Source organism: Schistocerca cancellata, chromosome 8, assembly GCF_023864275.1.
Source record: "Schistocerca cancellata isolate TAMUIC-IGC-003103 chromosome 8, iqSchCanc2.1, whole genome shotgun sequence".
In the NCBI taxonomy this organism is placed as follows: domain Eukaryota; kingdom Metazoa; phylum Arthropoda; class Insecta; order Orthoptera; family Acrididae; genus Schistocerca; species Schistocerca cancellata.
Window position 1 is genome coordinate 282,394,487 of NC_064633.1, and position 14,781 is coordinate 282,409,267.

Genomic DNA, 14,781 nt, shown 5'->3' on the forward strand with positions numbered 1-14,781 from the left:
GAAATATACATAGCCTACCCGATTGCAGAGAGAAAAAGAACTAGCTCTGTATACATTTACACTCACCAGTTTACGATGTCAATGGCGCAATTCCATCCAGTTCTCCTTCACTGTCATTTTAATCGGCACCAAAACCGTTGTCTTTATCATCATCATCATCATCATCATTAAATGTTCGTTTTCATTTATAATGCCATCTATAGTATGTGCTTCTCTTATCAGTTTAGCAACATGGTCCACTTTTTTCCTCCATGAGGTAGCGTCTACCGTAGCAAAACCTTTATGTAGCAGTCTTTGCACTTTGCGTTTCTGTTATAGTAAAAGTCTTGTTGTTACTTCTAATGTATGCCTTGACTTCACTCCAAACCAATTCAATTGGATTAAAATGACAGTGATAAGGTGGTGGCCTAATTACCAAGTGCCAATGTTCGCTGGCAATTTCATCTATAACGTATTTAGGCGTCACAGGCTTTTGTTTCACGAGCGAGTATAACAGCAGCTTTGTCATGCTCATGTCCACAGCAATATCTCTTGCCTGCAACCACTGCACCATAGTTTCTTTACGGTCACTAGTGGTGGGAGCTTTATCTAAAATCACAGAATGGTACAGTGCATTGTCCATCACAGAAACTGTCAGAACACTAAATTGGAGCAACAAATTTTTTAACCACTGTAGAAACCGTGGGTGGTTCATATCCTCATGATAGTCACAAGTTTTTTCTTCCGATCGAAAAACTAGAAGTCCTTCTGGCACAAAGCCATTTGAAGATCCTGCATGCGCCACAATTAATAGTGATCCTCTTCCTGTTGGCCGATGACTGCTGCTATTTTGAGTATCATCTGTCCAGCATTTCTCAACTGATTCTCCAGCGTTGACCCAGGTTTCGTCTAACTGTATGACTGAGTGTATGTCCTTTCCTATAATTTTGTGTAAGACAATGGTACGAGCTGCAACGACATGAGCTTTTTCTAGTAACAGTTTTTGTCCATCTAACTTTTTCCATCCAACTTTTTAAAATGGAAGCCCATACTTTTTAATATCATCATAAGTGATGTTTTCCCCCCTGAGAAAAGTTCACTTTCTTTTAAAGAAATTAGCATCTTCAATATTGTGGTTTATTCTTTCCTTTTATAGTATCCATACATTTGCCAACGAATTGCATTGGATTGGAAAGAGTCAATATCTGTAATAGGACGAGGTTGCTTAAAAACATACTGTTTCTTCCACTGGGGCTTTCGTCCACACTGTTTATTTCATTGTCTTGTAAGTCTTGAAGTAGCACCCCTTTCCTTATGACTGTTCTTTCACCGAGTCCTAGAGTTTTCGAGGTACGCTCTAAAACTTTATCGACAGGAATCGACGCATGCCTATGAACAGAAACAAATTCTTATTCTTGCTTGTAAAACTTACGCATCCTCTGTAGTAATTCCAAAGCCTGACTATTTAATGGCACTCCATGGTGCAACAGATTGTCGCTTGGTGAATGACATCATTTTGGAGACATTGTTTAACAAACCAAAACTGTAGTTGAGGTGGTAACACAACACAACGGTAGGCATTCGCGCACTAACATACAATGTTTACATGGAAGCCGGCAACCTGGTAGCGTTGACGCCGGAACCGGCTTTTGTTCAGTGCTATTATTGGTTCACTTGTTTGTTAGTTATACTACCAACTCTACGGCGCTTGGTGAGTGACCTTGAAGTGACATGTTTCAGCGGCCCGGGTATATATTCTCTGATTATTTTTCCCTTTGGGTTAACCTTCAACAGATGTTTTGTTCAGTGTCAGTATGGCCATTCCTCTAGTCTCTGCTTTCGGTTATTCAATTTTACATTTTTGTTAAATCTTCCACCTCTTTTGCTTTACTTACAAATAGCCCCCATTACCAGAGTTTACCTCCATTTAATTGCTGTTTTTTTCAGTAGTGCAGGCCATGAATGCCAAGGAGTATGTGTCTATCTTATTTAGGACATGGGTACTCCAAGCAATGACCTCTATACCAGGTGCTCATTGTTTAGGTGAAGTTACAACCATAGGGAGAGCACCCGGTTGGAGTGGTAAAAACTGTGGTGGACCAGCAGCAATGAAGAGAATTAAGTTGAAACATGCTAATGGCCATATGACCCCAATGTCTCATCAAGCATTTTGTGGAACTAACTAACTAACTAACTCACTCGCTTACTTCAACACACAATGATATAATAAAAGTGTGATGCCCCCATAAGGTACAAATTGAAATGAGAACTGTCCATTCAAACAAGAAAAGAGATATGTGCTTCAGTCTCTATTCTTTACCATGAATGACAGTGAATTTTCCAGAATTGCTAAGACTTTATCTTTTGAGGAGAATATCAAAGAGAAGTATATTGAGGTAACTTTATAAACAAAATGTGGAACAGATCTGTACTGATTAAAACAACCTCGCCTGCTTAGTCATAGGATTTGTTAAGGTGTGACTAGCTCGGTGACTCCCAGTCACAATTATCCCTCATGGTAACCAAAGATATAACTTTCCACAAGCATCTTATATTCAAACATGTGGGGAATTAAGTGTTAATTTTGGAATGATGTAATATCCATTTTATCAGTAGGATCCAACGGTGGTTTATAGTAGAGACTGGAACATTTATCTTAGGTTTTGGGGTGGCTTACTAGTGGATAAAGTTAAGGAGGAGGAGGAGGAGGAGGATATTAGTGTTTAATGTCCCGTCGACAACGAGGTCATTAGAGACAGAGCGCAAGCTCGGGTGAGTGAAGGATGGGGAAAGAAATCGGCCGTGCCCTTTCAAAGGAACCATCCCGGCATTTGCCTGATAAAGTTAAGATTATGGTTTACTAGTGTGATGTACGACAGTGCGTACCACTTGCCATGATGTGTTCAAAATGTATGAAATTTCACCACATCATCGAGTTGTACAAATGAACCTGTCTGGGGAGATTGTGGATGGCCACCACATGAGGGTGCCCCTATGTTCCTATGTACAATTGCCTTATTGTACCTATTGTGATGAGGATCACTCACCTTGATCAAGATACCTGCCACATCGCAAAAAGGGAATGTAAGATCCAAGATATCAAAGTCTTGAATCACTTAAAATATCAGGAAGCTAGGAACTAGTGAAATCACTTATACCTTGCCTAGATGCTAGCAAGCTGTTCCCAAAAAGCATCTACCAAGAGGATGAATATTCCGTCTCTCCTCATCAGCACACCCTAAGCCCATCTCGCACAGAGTAAGATCCGCTGCAAGCTTACTGTCTGGTGCATGCGATGGCTCACTTGCTGGCTCTGTCATCTGCTAGCTGGCTGCCCTGCACAGAGCTGTGCATATTTTTTGTGGTAGCTTCAGTGCTGTTGTTCTTATTAGGCCTAGTAAAGGTCCTTGAATGCTACCAGCATTGGCTAAACGGGAAGCCTGTTTTGACGTCTGACATCACAGGCTACAGGTTTGGAACTCTCAGACAATGGTAGTTAATCCTCGAGACCCAACCGAACATCACATGCCTGCTGTCTGATGTGCACCCTTTTCCAAATAGTTGGAAAGAAATTTGGTAAAAAGTATTGATTCTCACACATCTGACATCTTCATTTGTCAGCTTCATGATGAACTGCACATAATTTAATTATCATGTTTGTTGTGATATTTCAGGATTAAGTAAACTACTGCAAGAATTTTGAGAAGTTTGCAGTGAAAAATAGAGATTTTTATGAAGTTACGTTTGGCATGTGTTAGGTCATATATTGCTGCTTGTGAAATGTAGCTAATATATTAAATTTTTCTTTAAACTTTGAAGAATAGTGTCCATCACTGATCTCAAGAAAATGGATCATCGTGTGGTCACACACCATCAAAGAAGACAAAGTGAAATATTCACAAAATCCCTTGTATCTTGTAAACGGTTTCAGATATTGAAACAAGATTTGAGCAAATGATAGTACCCAAAGAGGAGAGTGTTTCACTGTGTGATTTATACGAGGTACTTCCATGTCTAGTGTGATATTCAAGTGGCTACAGTTTTTTTTTTTCTTCAATAAAATAATATAATATTTAAACACAATAGATAGCTGATGAAAGAATAATTGCTGTGGGTTTGGAACAATGTATGTGAAGGAATTACAGTTTATTTTTATACTGGGAATGGGCGTTTTCATAAACTTGTCTTTTCATCACTTGCAGTTTTATGATTCTGTCACAATTTAAACTGCATTAGAATGTTAGTGAGGTGAATATTTAGAAACTTTGCTTTGTTTTAGCAGAAGAAGCAGATTTGAGCATGTCAACAAGGGGTATAAGTATTACTCGTAACTCGTCACTAGTGATGTCTGTCTGAAGAAAAATAAAGGGAATAAGAAATCTGGCGAAAATAAATAGCTACTGTTGTTGAAATTTCAGCAGAATCCTATACCCCAGTGCATTCTTAATAATGTTGTGGATTGAAACTGCTAAACAGGTTTTATTTCTATATCTCAGTAATCTACAAAATATGAACACAATTAACAGTACATAGTATACCATCTCTTTTTTTTCTACCCCTACACTGAATGAGGGATTGTACTTTTTCACCACACACAACTGTTTGCACCATGATGGGTAGTTGATTGGATTTTGCAAATTTAAATGTTTTCACATTTCTCTCATCACTGAGATACAAAAATAATTATTTTTATTATTTTATTATTATTATTATTATTATTATTATTATTTTTTAAGTGTCAGTTCACATTATTCAGTATTGAAAGGGGATTCCATTAAAACTTCAGCATAGCTAGTGATTTATTTTTGCCAGACTTCTTATTCTCATTATTTTTTCTCGGAGAGACATTATCAGTTACGAGTAATATGCAAGTTCCTTTGTTGCCACATTCAAATCTGCTTCTTTTGCCAAAAAAAGCAGAGATTATAAATATTAATCTCACTAATATTCTAATGCAGTTTAAATTCTGACAGAATCATAAAAAAAGTAACTGATGGAAAGACAACTCAGTAGTTGATGAAAATGCCCGATCTCAGTATAAAAATAAACTTAATTTCTTGACATAAATTGTTACAAGCCCACAACAATTCTTCTTTCACCAGCTATCAACGGTGCTTTAGTATTACTTTGTCTCATTGAAAAAATTTATAGTCGCTTGAATATCATACTAGGTATGGAAGTTTTTCTATTAATCATGTTGGCAAATACTCTCCTCCTTGCATACTGCCATTTGCTGAAATATGGTTGTGATGCATGAAACCGTTTACGAGATACAGAAATTCTGTGAATATTTCATTGTGGCTCTTTTGCTGGTGAGCGAGTTCGGGAGATTTATTTTCTTGAGATTGATGATAGCATTCTCCTTCAAAGGTTAAAGAAAAATTTAATTTGTTAGCTACATTTGACAGGCAGCAACGTATGACCTAACATGCACCAAATGCAAATTCATAGCAACCTCTATTTTTTCACTGCAATATTTACGAAATGCTTTCAGTAGTTTACTTAATTCTGAACTGTCACAATAAATATGACCATTAAGAAAAGATAGGCAGTTAACCATGAAGCTGTAAGATCTATGAAGATCAACTTTTTTTCCCCCGAAATAGTTTCCTTACAGTCGTTGGAGAAAGATTGCATTTCAGCTGGTGTGTGCATCTTGCCTTCAAAAGAAGTCAGCCAGTTAATGTCATGTTCAGTGTGAGAGGTTTAGCATGCAAGGTAGCCGTCACCCCCACCTTCTAGCTGGCAAGTCATGCATGCCATCTAGCAAACTTACGGTGAACCGTACTCCATGTGAGACAAGCTTGCCCTGGTGGCCACCTTAGTTCATCCATTTGTTTTAGGGAAGGGCTACTCCCCCCACTGCCCTTCTTTCCTACCACTACATCTGCAGTGGAGATCACAGCCTCCTCCTCCCATGTAATAAAGATCTGTACCCACCCAACTGATGCTTCCTAGTGGAGGCTTGTTTTCTTCCTAATCCCATTACCCAAACATCCACAACAACTTGCCTTAATAGAGCCAGCTGCCGTGAGAGTTGCTGACATTGGGGCACAAAACAGTCTGTTCCTCATCCGTACCAGACTTATATCTGGATACATTTCGCACCAAACTCAAATCCCATTAGCAGAAGAAGGAGGAGGGAAAGAAGAAACCAAAGTGAAGGGAGCTGTATAAGCTTCAGTTGCCTTGAAATCCCCTGTCCACCACTATCAAATATTGCAATTAGGTGACAACCAGCAGGTGGCACTAAACCAAACCAAATTGTAGTTAACAGTTTTATCCTTTTCATGCTAGATGCATGTAAATATAATCTAATGGAATTGTAATGTCTATTGTTGGCACCTTGCTGAACTGAAACAGTTGCTCTTGCTTTACTCAGCCATTTACATAGCTCTTAAAGAAATGTTATTGTTTATAGGATATTCATTCATTTTATTTCATTATTGAGTGTAATTGTGTTTATTATAAGAGTAGACATGGCCTCAAGAGTCTCTGGTGAGGTATGTGTGATGATCCATGAGACTAGTGGCTAAATACAACTTAATACCCTGATGGAAGCAGTGGCAGTATGAGTATGAATGAAGCTAGAACACACACTTTGCAATGTCTATCTGCCCCCACCCTGCCCCCTGTTAAAGGAAGAGGTGACCTTGGGTGTGACCATTGATTTGATCTCCCAGCTACCCTCACCATTCCTTTTTCTGGGGTTTTTGATGCCAATAACACATTCAGATTTCTCAAAGACCACTAACCATGGTAATTTAATAAAGCAGGTGGTTTTAAATCTTGAATTTGAGACACTGAGTAATGGGTCCCCCACTCATTTCAGTACAGCATGTGGATCCCTTTCAGCCGTCAACCATACAGTCTGTAGTTCTAGTTGTTACCTTTTTATCCAATGGCACATAGATGGGGATAGGATAGGGCAGCTAGGTGCAGTTGGGAGGTCAGACGGAGGGCGGGGCAGAGGGGGGGAGTGGGCGGGAGGTAAGTGGAAAAGGAGAGGAGTAAAATGGCTGGGTGCGTTGGTGATATAGAGGGCTTTGTAGTGCTGGAATGGGAACAGTGAAGGAGCTAGGTGAATAAGGACAACGACCAATGGAGGTTGAAACCAAGAGGGTTACGAGAGGGTTACGAGAATGTAGGATATGTTGCAGGGAGAGGTGTCAGCTGGGAAAAGCTGTTATCCGTGTGAAGGATCCAGATGGCACAGGCTGTGAAACAGTCACTGAAATGAAGAACATCATATTTGGGGGGGGGGGGGGGGGGCAGTGGCATGCATGTTAATAGGGTGGACCAGTTGTTTTTTGGCCACACCTTGTCTGTGACCATTCATGCAAAAAGGCAGCTTTTTTTTCACAGGCACCAGCAGTACCCCCACTTTGACAGCTGACACCCATTCCATACTAAGAAGTTCCTTCTGTGCAGTCTAACCATCTGTGGCTGTTGCATCTGCAGCAATGAATGGTCCCGCTCAAAATACTCAGAGGGTCCCAGTGAGACCTTCACAGACTGTAATTACCCTCTGAACCTTGTACAAAAAACATATCTTCCATGTCTTATCTTTCCAGTCATCTACTACCTCACAAAGTCTCACTGTTGAGCCACAGAGGAGCATTCCCCTCATGACTCAGTACCACCCAGGACTGTACCAACTAAATACCTCTCGTTGTGCCCTGAAATGAGAAATGTTCTATCCACTATCCTTCCCTCTCCCTCTTTCTCACAGTGGTATTCTACTGCCCACTGAACCTACACAATATCCTCATCTGTACCTAGACAACACCCACTTCATTGCCTCATGGCTTATATCCCTGTAACTGACCTAGATGCAAGATCTGCCCCCATACATCCTTCCACCACCACCACCACCACCACCACCACCACCACCACCTACTCCAGTCTGGTCACAAACATTACGGTGGTTAGCACACTGGACTCGCATTCGGGAGGACGACGGTTCAATCCCGTCTCCGGCCATCCTGATTTAGGTTTTCCGTGATTTCCCTAAATCGCTTCAGGCAAATGCCGGGATGGTTCCTTTGAAAGGGCACGGCCGATTTCCTTCCCCATCCTTCCCTCACCCGAGCTTGCGCTCCGTCTCTAATGACCTCGTTGTCGACGGGACGTTAAACACTAATCTCCTCCTCCACAAACATTACGTAACCCATAAAAGCATGAATGGCCACCAACAAAGTGTGGCCAAAAAACAATTGGACCACCCTGTTGCTGAGCATGCCACCCAATACGATGTTCTTCATTTCATTGACTGCTTCACAGCCTGTGTCATCTAGATCCATTTCACCAACACCAGCTTTTATGAATTGTCCAGTTGGGAACTTTCCCTGCAATATATCCTACATTCTTGTAACCCTCCTGGCTTCAACCTTTGTTAGTCATTATCCTTATCCATCTGGCTCCTTCGCCATTCCCATTCCAGCACTACACAGCCCTCTATTTCACCAATGCAACCAGTCTTTTTACTCCTCACCTTTTCCACTACCCCCTCCTCTCCCCCGCCCTCCATCTAACTTCCCAACTGCACCTAGCTATCCTACCCTATCCCCACCTCATCCATGCATGCTCCCACAGCAGCACTTTGCTGTCCTCCAACCATACCCTGCTATAACTCCCCTTCCTGCCCCAGCCTCTTCCTTACCCCCATCTGGTTGCCTGTCCCATCATGCACTGCTGTTCGTAGTCTGGATTCAACTGCCAGAGACTGTGATTTTGTGTGTGTGTGTGTGTGTGTGTGTGTGTGTGTGTGTGTGTGTGTGTGTGTGTGTGTGTGTAGTCTATTTTTTACAAAGGCCTTGTTGGCTGAAAGCTTATTGTGTGACAGTCTTTTCCTTTTCATAATATCGTAGTATTCAAATTATCATCATCTCTGTGTAAAGTTAGATCATATTTCCATTTTCATTCTCTGCTATTTCTTTCCAAACTATAATTGTGAGAAAATGATTCAAAGGGAGCTTGATATGAGTTTGGCATAATAAAACAAAACATATTGTAAATATGCACTATTTTGTTGCCAGTTCTGACATGAACTACTACAGTTTATAAAATGTAAATGTGGGAAACAAGATCCAGTGACTGGAAAACATCCAAGTCTCGTCATGCCCACATTGTTTATGTCTGATTGTGCAGGACAGTTTGTCGCAGTAGGTGCTGGCATTGATAATTGCTCCAGAAAACTTCAACTAACAGTACATCATATTATTTCCAAAGCACTGTGTAAAAGAGGTTCTCAGGGATTTTAAATGGTGTATCGTTGGCTTCTTTTCTTGGAGGGTAATATAAACCGTGTTTTGTCCCCAGTCATGATGCATCTCATAGTGTTACTGACCTCTTCACAGTATTGTGTCAAAATTATCAATGTACTTGATGTTTGCTGCTTTTTGTGAACCTCTTGTAGTGGACATTAAGTTCATATGGTGCACAATTTTCTGAATTTTTTGTTCTATGTAATATTATTGAACATTGATCTTTACTGGAAAATGCTGGAAAATGTACAGAGTAAATTGACAGCCCTCCTTCATCTTCTCTTACACAGTATGGGCAAACTTGTCTGTCATTTATTAAATTCTGGTGCCCATCTTTGCACCAATGACATACTCACCTCCTGCTCACTGTACAGTTCAAAAATTTGGAGGTGAATGTCAGTGGTTAGAAGATTCTGTTCACCCAGAACCATATTACTGAACACACTGTATTTCCTGTTGTTGTATTGATTTTCTTTAAAACTGTTGCAACCCTACTTAAGTCATATGCTTAAGTGTAAGTGACATCTTATGTCTTGCTAATGAATATCCTTACATAGGAAGCATTCATTCTTATGAGAATGGTGTAGACTACAACTATGACCTAAATCGCAAATAGGACTCGTTTCTTTGATATGTTGCAATCCTTATGTATATATTTCTTTTCTTTTTGATACACATCCTGTCCAAAGTCATTTGTACAAGTATATAAAAAAAGATAGAGACAGTGAAAACTGATTCCTGTGCTCATAGTCTATTTATTGTTACAGACTTATAGAATCTTCAGAATGGTTGCTGCAGTTGCAGAATATAATGCAGTTAGCTGGTGCTGTTGTTGATCTCTTGGATGTGCAGGGGTCATCTGTTATGATTTGTTTGGAGGATGGTTCAGACATCACAGCTCAGGTCAGTAACTAAAATTTAACAGTGTGTTTTATAAGGCAGAGTAAAACTATCAAAGACAGTAATGAAACCTTCTATTAATAAGAGATATCAAATACAAACAAAATTTTTAGATGCAAATGCTGTGCTTTGACATACAAATATCATAATCCTTAGTAGACTATTGTACATTAGGCTTAAAGTACCATATTGCGTTCCTTTGCCATGGCAACAAATGTATGGGAGTCTTGCAAAGCAGAGGAGCCAAAAGCTTACACAGTATGAGCAAGGAATAACAGTTTACAAGATTTATGCATTGAATTATGACAAATGACGCACCATTCAGATCTATGCTATCTTTAAATGAAACAACAAGTTTACAGTTACCAGTCTCTGTTTATTTATCTCCATGACACATTTCAAAGGTTTAAACCTCCATCATCATGTGGATTTATATTTGATGCATAAATTATATTATGCCTTGCATCAAATAGTTTCCAGACACCATATTTTTTACAAAATATGACAGTATACATGGGATGTGTGAAGACAGTGAAAGGAACCTGTGACCACTACAGTACCACAAGTTCCTCCAAAAAATTGGAACAAAACACACATACAAATGTCATTCTAACAAATGTAAATCCACCTGATGATGGAAGTTAAACCTTTGAAACGCGTCGTGGAGATAAATAAACAGTGACTGGTAACAGTAACCTTGTTGTTTCATTTAATGCCAATAACAGTCACGGTAAAGCCTAATCTAAAATGTTTGCTATACTAGCTTGTCAGCAGATGGCAAAGAGATCCCACATTGATTCTAAGAACACGCAGGTTGGTTGAATGAAAAAGTAACTGTAGAACATATCCTAAGCAATTATGATTGGCAACCTGTATAGAGCACTGTAATGTTCAGGTGTTTGAATTTAGGTGAGAAGAATTAGCAGTGAAAGACACATTTAATAGGTTTTTATGGTGAATCAAGTGCAGAAACTTCTCAAGATGCAAGAGAAGTGTATTAATACTAGCACAGGCATAATAAAGTCCTTCAAAAAGTGTGTTTGTGTTTGAAAAGTCTCTTTAATAAATCTCTTTAGTGGTGGTGGTGGTGGTGGTGGTAGTGGTGGTGGTTAAAGAAGAACTGGGACAGTGCTGATAGGAACACAGAAGAGGGGTGGCTAAAGGTGTTAAATTGGTTACTGTATAATTATGTTGTAAAATTTGTGACTCTCTTTGTAATGTAGCATTTGGAGTGATGTTTCTCCTCCGTCTCCTTGGTTTCATGTTTTTATATATCTGACCTGGTGCCACTTTGTATTTCTGTAAAGCATGTTCTAGTTGAAACTTCCTGGCAGATTAAAACAGTGTGACAGACCGAGACTCGAACTCGAGACCTTTGCCTTTCGCAGGCAAGTGCTCTACCAACTGAGCTGCCCAAGCACAACTCACGCCCCGTCCTCACAGCTTTACTTCCACCAGTACCTCGCCTCCTACCTTGCGAAACTTGCAGAATTAGCACTCCTGAAAGAAAGGATATTGCGGAGACATGGCTTAGCCAAGCCTGGGGGATGTTTCCAGAATGAGATTTTCACTCTGCTTCGGAGTGTGGGCTGATATGAAACTTCCTGGCAGATTAAAACTGTGTGACGGACCGAGACTCGAACTCGGGACCTTTGCCTTTCACGGGCAAGCGCTCTACCAACTGAGCTACCCAAGGACGACTCGCGCCCCATCCTCACAGCTTTACTTCCGCCAGTACCTCGCCTCCTACCTTCCAAACTTTACAGAAGCTCTCCTGCGAACCTTGCAGAACTAGCACTCCTGAAAGAAAGGATATTGCGGAGACATGGCTAAGTAACTGCAGAGAAATCTAATACAGTTAGAATAATTTTATACAACTATTCATTCAACATATTCTTAATGCAGCTTGTCTTTCACTGTAAGTATGTGCAACAATGTTGTGTGTCTATTTCTACTTTTGTAATCCTTCTTTGTATAGGTATCATCAGTTGCTCAACTTTGCCTTGATCCACATTACCGAACAATAGAGGGCTTCAGAGTTCTTGTTGAGAAAGAATGGCTTGCTTTTGGACACAGGTTCTGCCATAGAAGCAACTTGTTAGCTAGTTCACAAGCTGGCGGATTTGCACCCACCCACATTTTTGCAGTTCCTGGATGTAGTGCACCAAGTAAGTGACTGTAATAAATGATCAACATTATATACTTAACAATGTATTATTTTTTGATATATGATAAAAAATTCTGTTTTTCCCTCCTCAGATACAGAAACAATTTCCACTGGCCTTTGAATTCAATGATTACTACCTGAGATTTCTTGCATACCACTCAGTTTCTTGTCGCTTTAGGACTTTCCTACTGGACTGTGAGTTAGATCGTGTGGAATGTGGTATTGCAGCTGTTGAAGATAAAAGAGGATCACTCGCCTCTCACCATAAAAGTGTTGACACTGGTTCTGATGATGAGGGAATTTATCCAGGTAAATTTTTTTCCAGTAATCAGTTTTTTAATCTTGTTTAATGTTGTGGTTACCAGCACATAAGACATAGTCTCCCTCCTCCCTCTTCCTCTAAAAGTGCGCACCCTCCCCCAAAACAAACACACACACACACACACACACACACACACACACATGCACGCGCTTATACACACACACACACACACACACACACACACACACACAGAGAGAGAGAGAGAGAGAGAGAGAGAGAGAGAGAGAGAGAGAGAGAGAGATCTCACTAGAGTAAAATTTTTTGCCTTTACTAATTCTTAAATACATATTGTTGGTCATGGATATAACACCTCATAAACAAGTGGTTTTCTGTTCTTGTCCAGTTTCAAACAGAACTACTGAAATAAAGAATCTGATTTTCTTGCTAATTTGTGATCTGTTAATGTGTAGGAGTATCCAACAAAGAGATTTTTATGTGGTTTGTGTTGTTAACTCAGATTTTCTTATTGTGCACATAAGAGTTCATCAGGCACAAAAATGTTTACCAAATACCTGCATTATCTGTGACTTGAGGCAGACACTGAAAAGAGTACGAGGAAAATTAAACTGAGTGCTTATGTCTATTTCGGAAACAGTGCATTTTATTGGCTTCACAGTGTAGTTTCTGCTACAGTTCTGGCAACTGATTTGAAATTACTGTATTTTCAATGTGTACTCTAAGAAATGGGTAATAAACCATCTGTCCAAAAAGTTCAGAGACTGATTTTATTCCTGCTGTACAAGCAATATCAGTGCGGTAACTATGGTGGCAGTAACTATAAACAATATATGTGCATTTGACCACTCGGCTGTGGGCAGACAGTGTTAAATAGTGCATCAACATCATTATGTCACAAATCTCAATGCAGCTACATCTCTAATTCAAATCAAGACATACTCCTGAATGTTTTGAAGAAGAGAAAAGCATTTTCAGAGATTGTCCCTTACACTTTGCCTCCGTGACAAGAACAATGATACATGGATGCCTGGTGCAACTTGATTGAAATGCAGATCATGGGCAAAACTTTTCTGAAAAAATTATCTTGGGTGGAAGACTTGGTGTGTATATATAATAATAATAATAATAAATAATAATAATAATAATAAAACACACACACACACACAAAATGACAAGAGTGCAGAAATTCTGATGGAGGGTCGATGCTTTGACAACATAACAGACATTCAAGCCAATGTCACATATGAGTGAATGACTTATCAAAGAACGACTTGACTGACAGTTCTACGGCATTGTATGAATGTTCTGAGAATTCATGTCAAATGAGGGCAAAGTATGTAGAACACTTGCAGCATTAAAACCATAATCTTCTGTATTCTCTATTTTTTTTATTAATTCAATCTTGAAACTTTTTGGACTGATGGTGTACAGTTGAGGTTGTAAGAGAGTAACTAATTTCTTCTTCTTTCTTTTTGCTGTAAGGTGGACGGTTGGCAGGAAACAACTCGGGTCCAAACTTGGGCCAGTCAATATTTGATTACATCGAGAAACAGCATACAAGATCACCTTTGTTCTATAACTTTCTGTATACACCAGATTTGGAGCATCCTGTAAGTACTTCATAAATTTTGCTTTTTAAGTCCTTGATTACCTAACTATCTTTATTGCATATGGTGAGTGAAATTACCTTGCTATGTTCCATTCATTTCATGGTTTTAGAAATATTACAACAGCTTGTTCCTGACACTTGAAAAATATGATGTTTTGTAATATTTAGTGTATATTTTCTGTTGGTTTTACATGTACGGGTTGATTCATCCTCTGGAATGACATTTTACCATTTTCTAATTGCTACTGTAATTAACGTCAAGAACTGAAGTAGAAGTCACAAAAGAAGCTGGGGCTTGAAGGGATGGACAGGGTTGCTAATTGGAGGACAGCCATTATCAGTGGAAATTGTAACTCAGTGTTACATTAGTAAAGGAGACCACTGACTAAATAACAGAAAGGTTGAGATGTCAAGAGGCATTCACAGAAGAGAATGAAAACTTTGCTAGTTTTCAGATGAAATCCTTTGACGAGCTAGAGTAAAAGAACATTATAGAGCACTGCATCTGCATTACGAATCCACATGTGCGGTGCTCATTCCGCATCACCCACTTTGTACTCTCTGTGAAGCAAGCAGCCTG

The 14,781-nt window shown here is 39.6% G+C and overlaps 1 protein-coding gene across 1 annotated transcript in view; it reads left to right on the forward strand.

The window, feature by feature from the left end:
- Window positions 1–14,781, forward strand: part of LOC126094520 (myotubularin-related protein 13) — a 223,730-nt gene that overhangs the window by 165,269 nt on the left and 43,680 nt on the right. Inside the window, 5 exon segments of the mRNA XM_049908937.1 lie at window positions 10,013–10,148; window positions 12,124–12,273; window positions 12,275–12,313; window positions 12,405–12,621; window positions 14,075–14,202. Coding sequence (XP_049764894.1) covers window positions 10,013–10,148; window positions 12,124–12,273; window positions 12,275–12,313; window positions 12,405–12,621; window positions 14,075–14,202 — 670 coding nt within the window.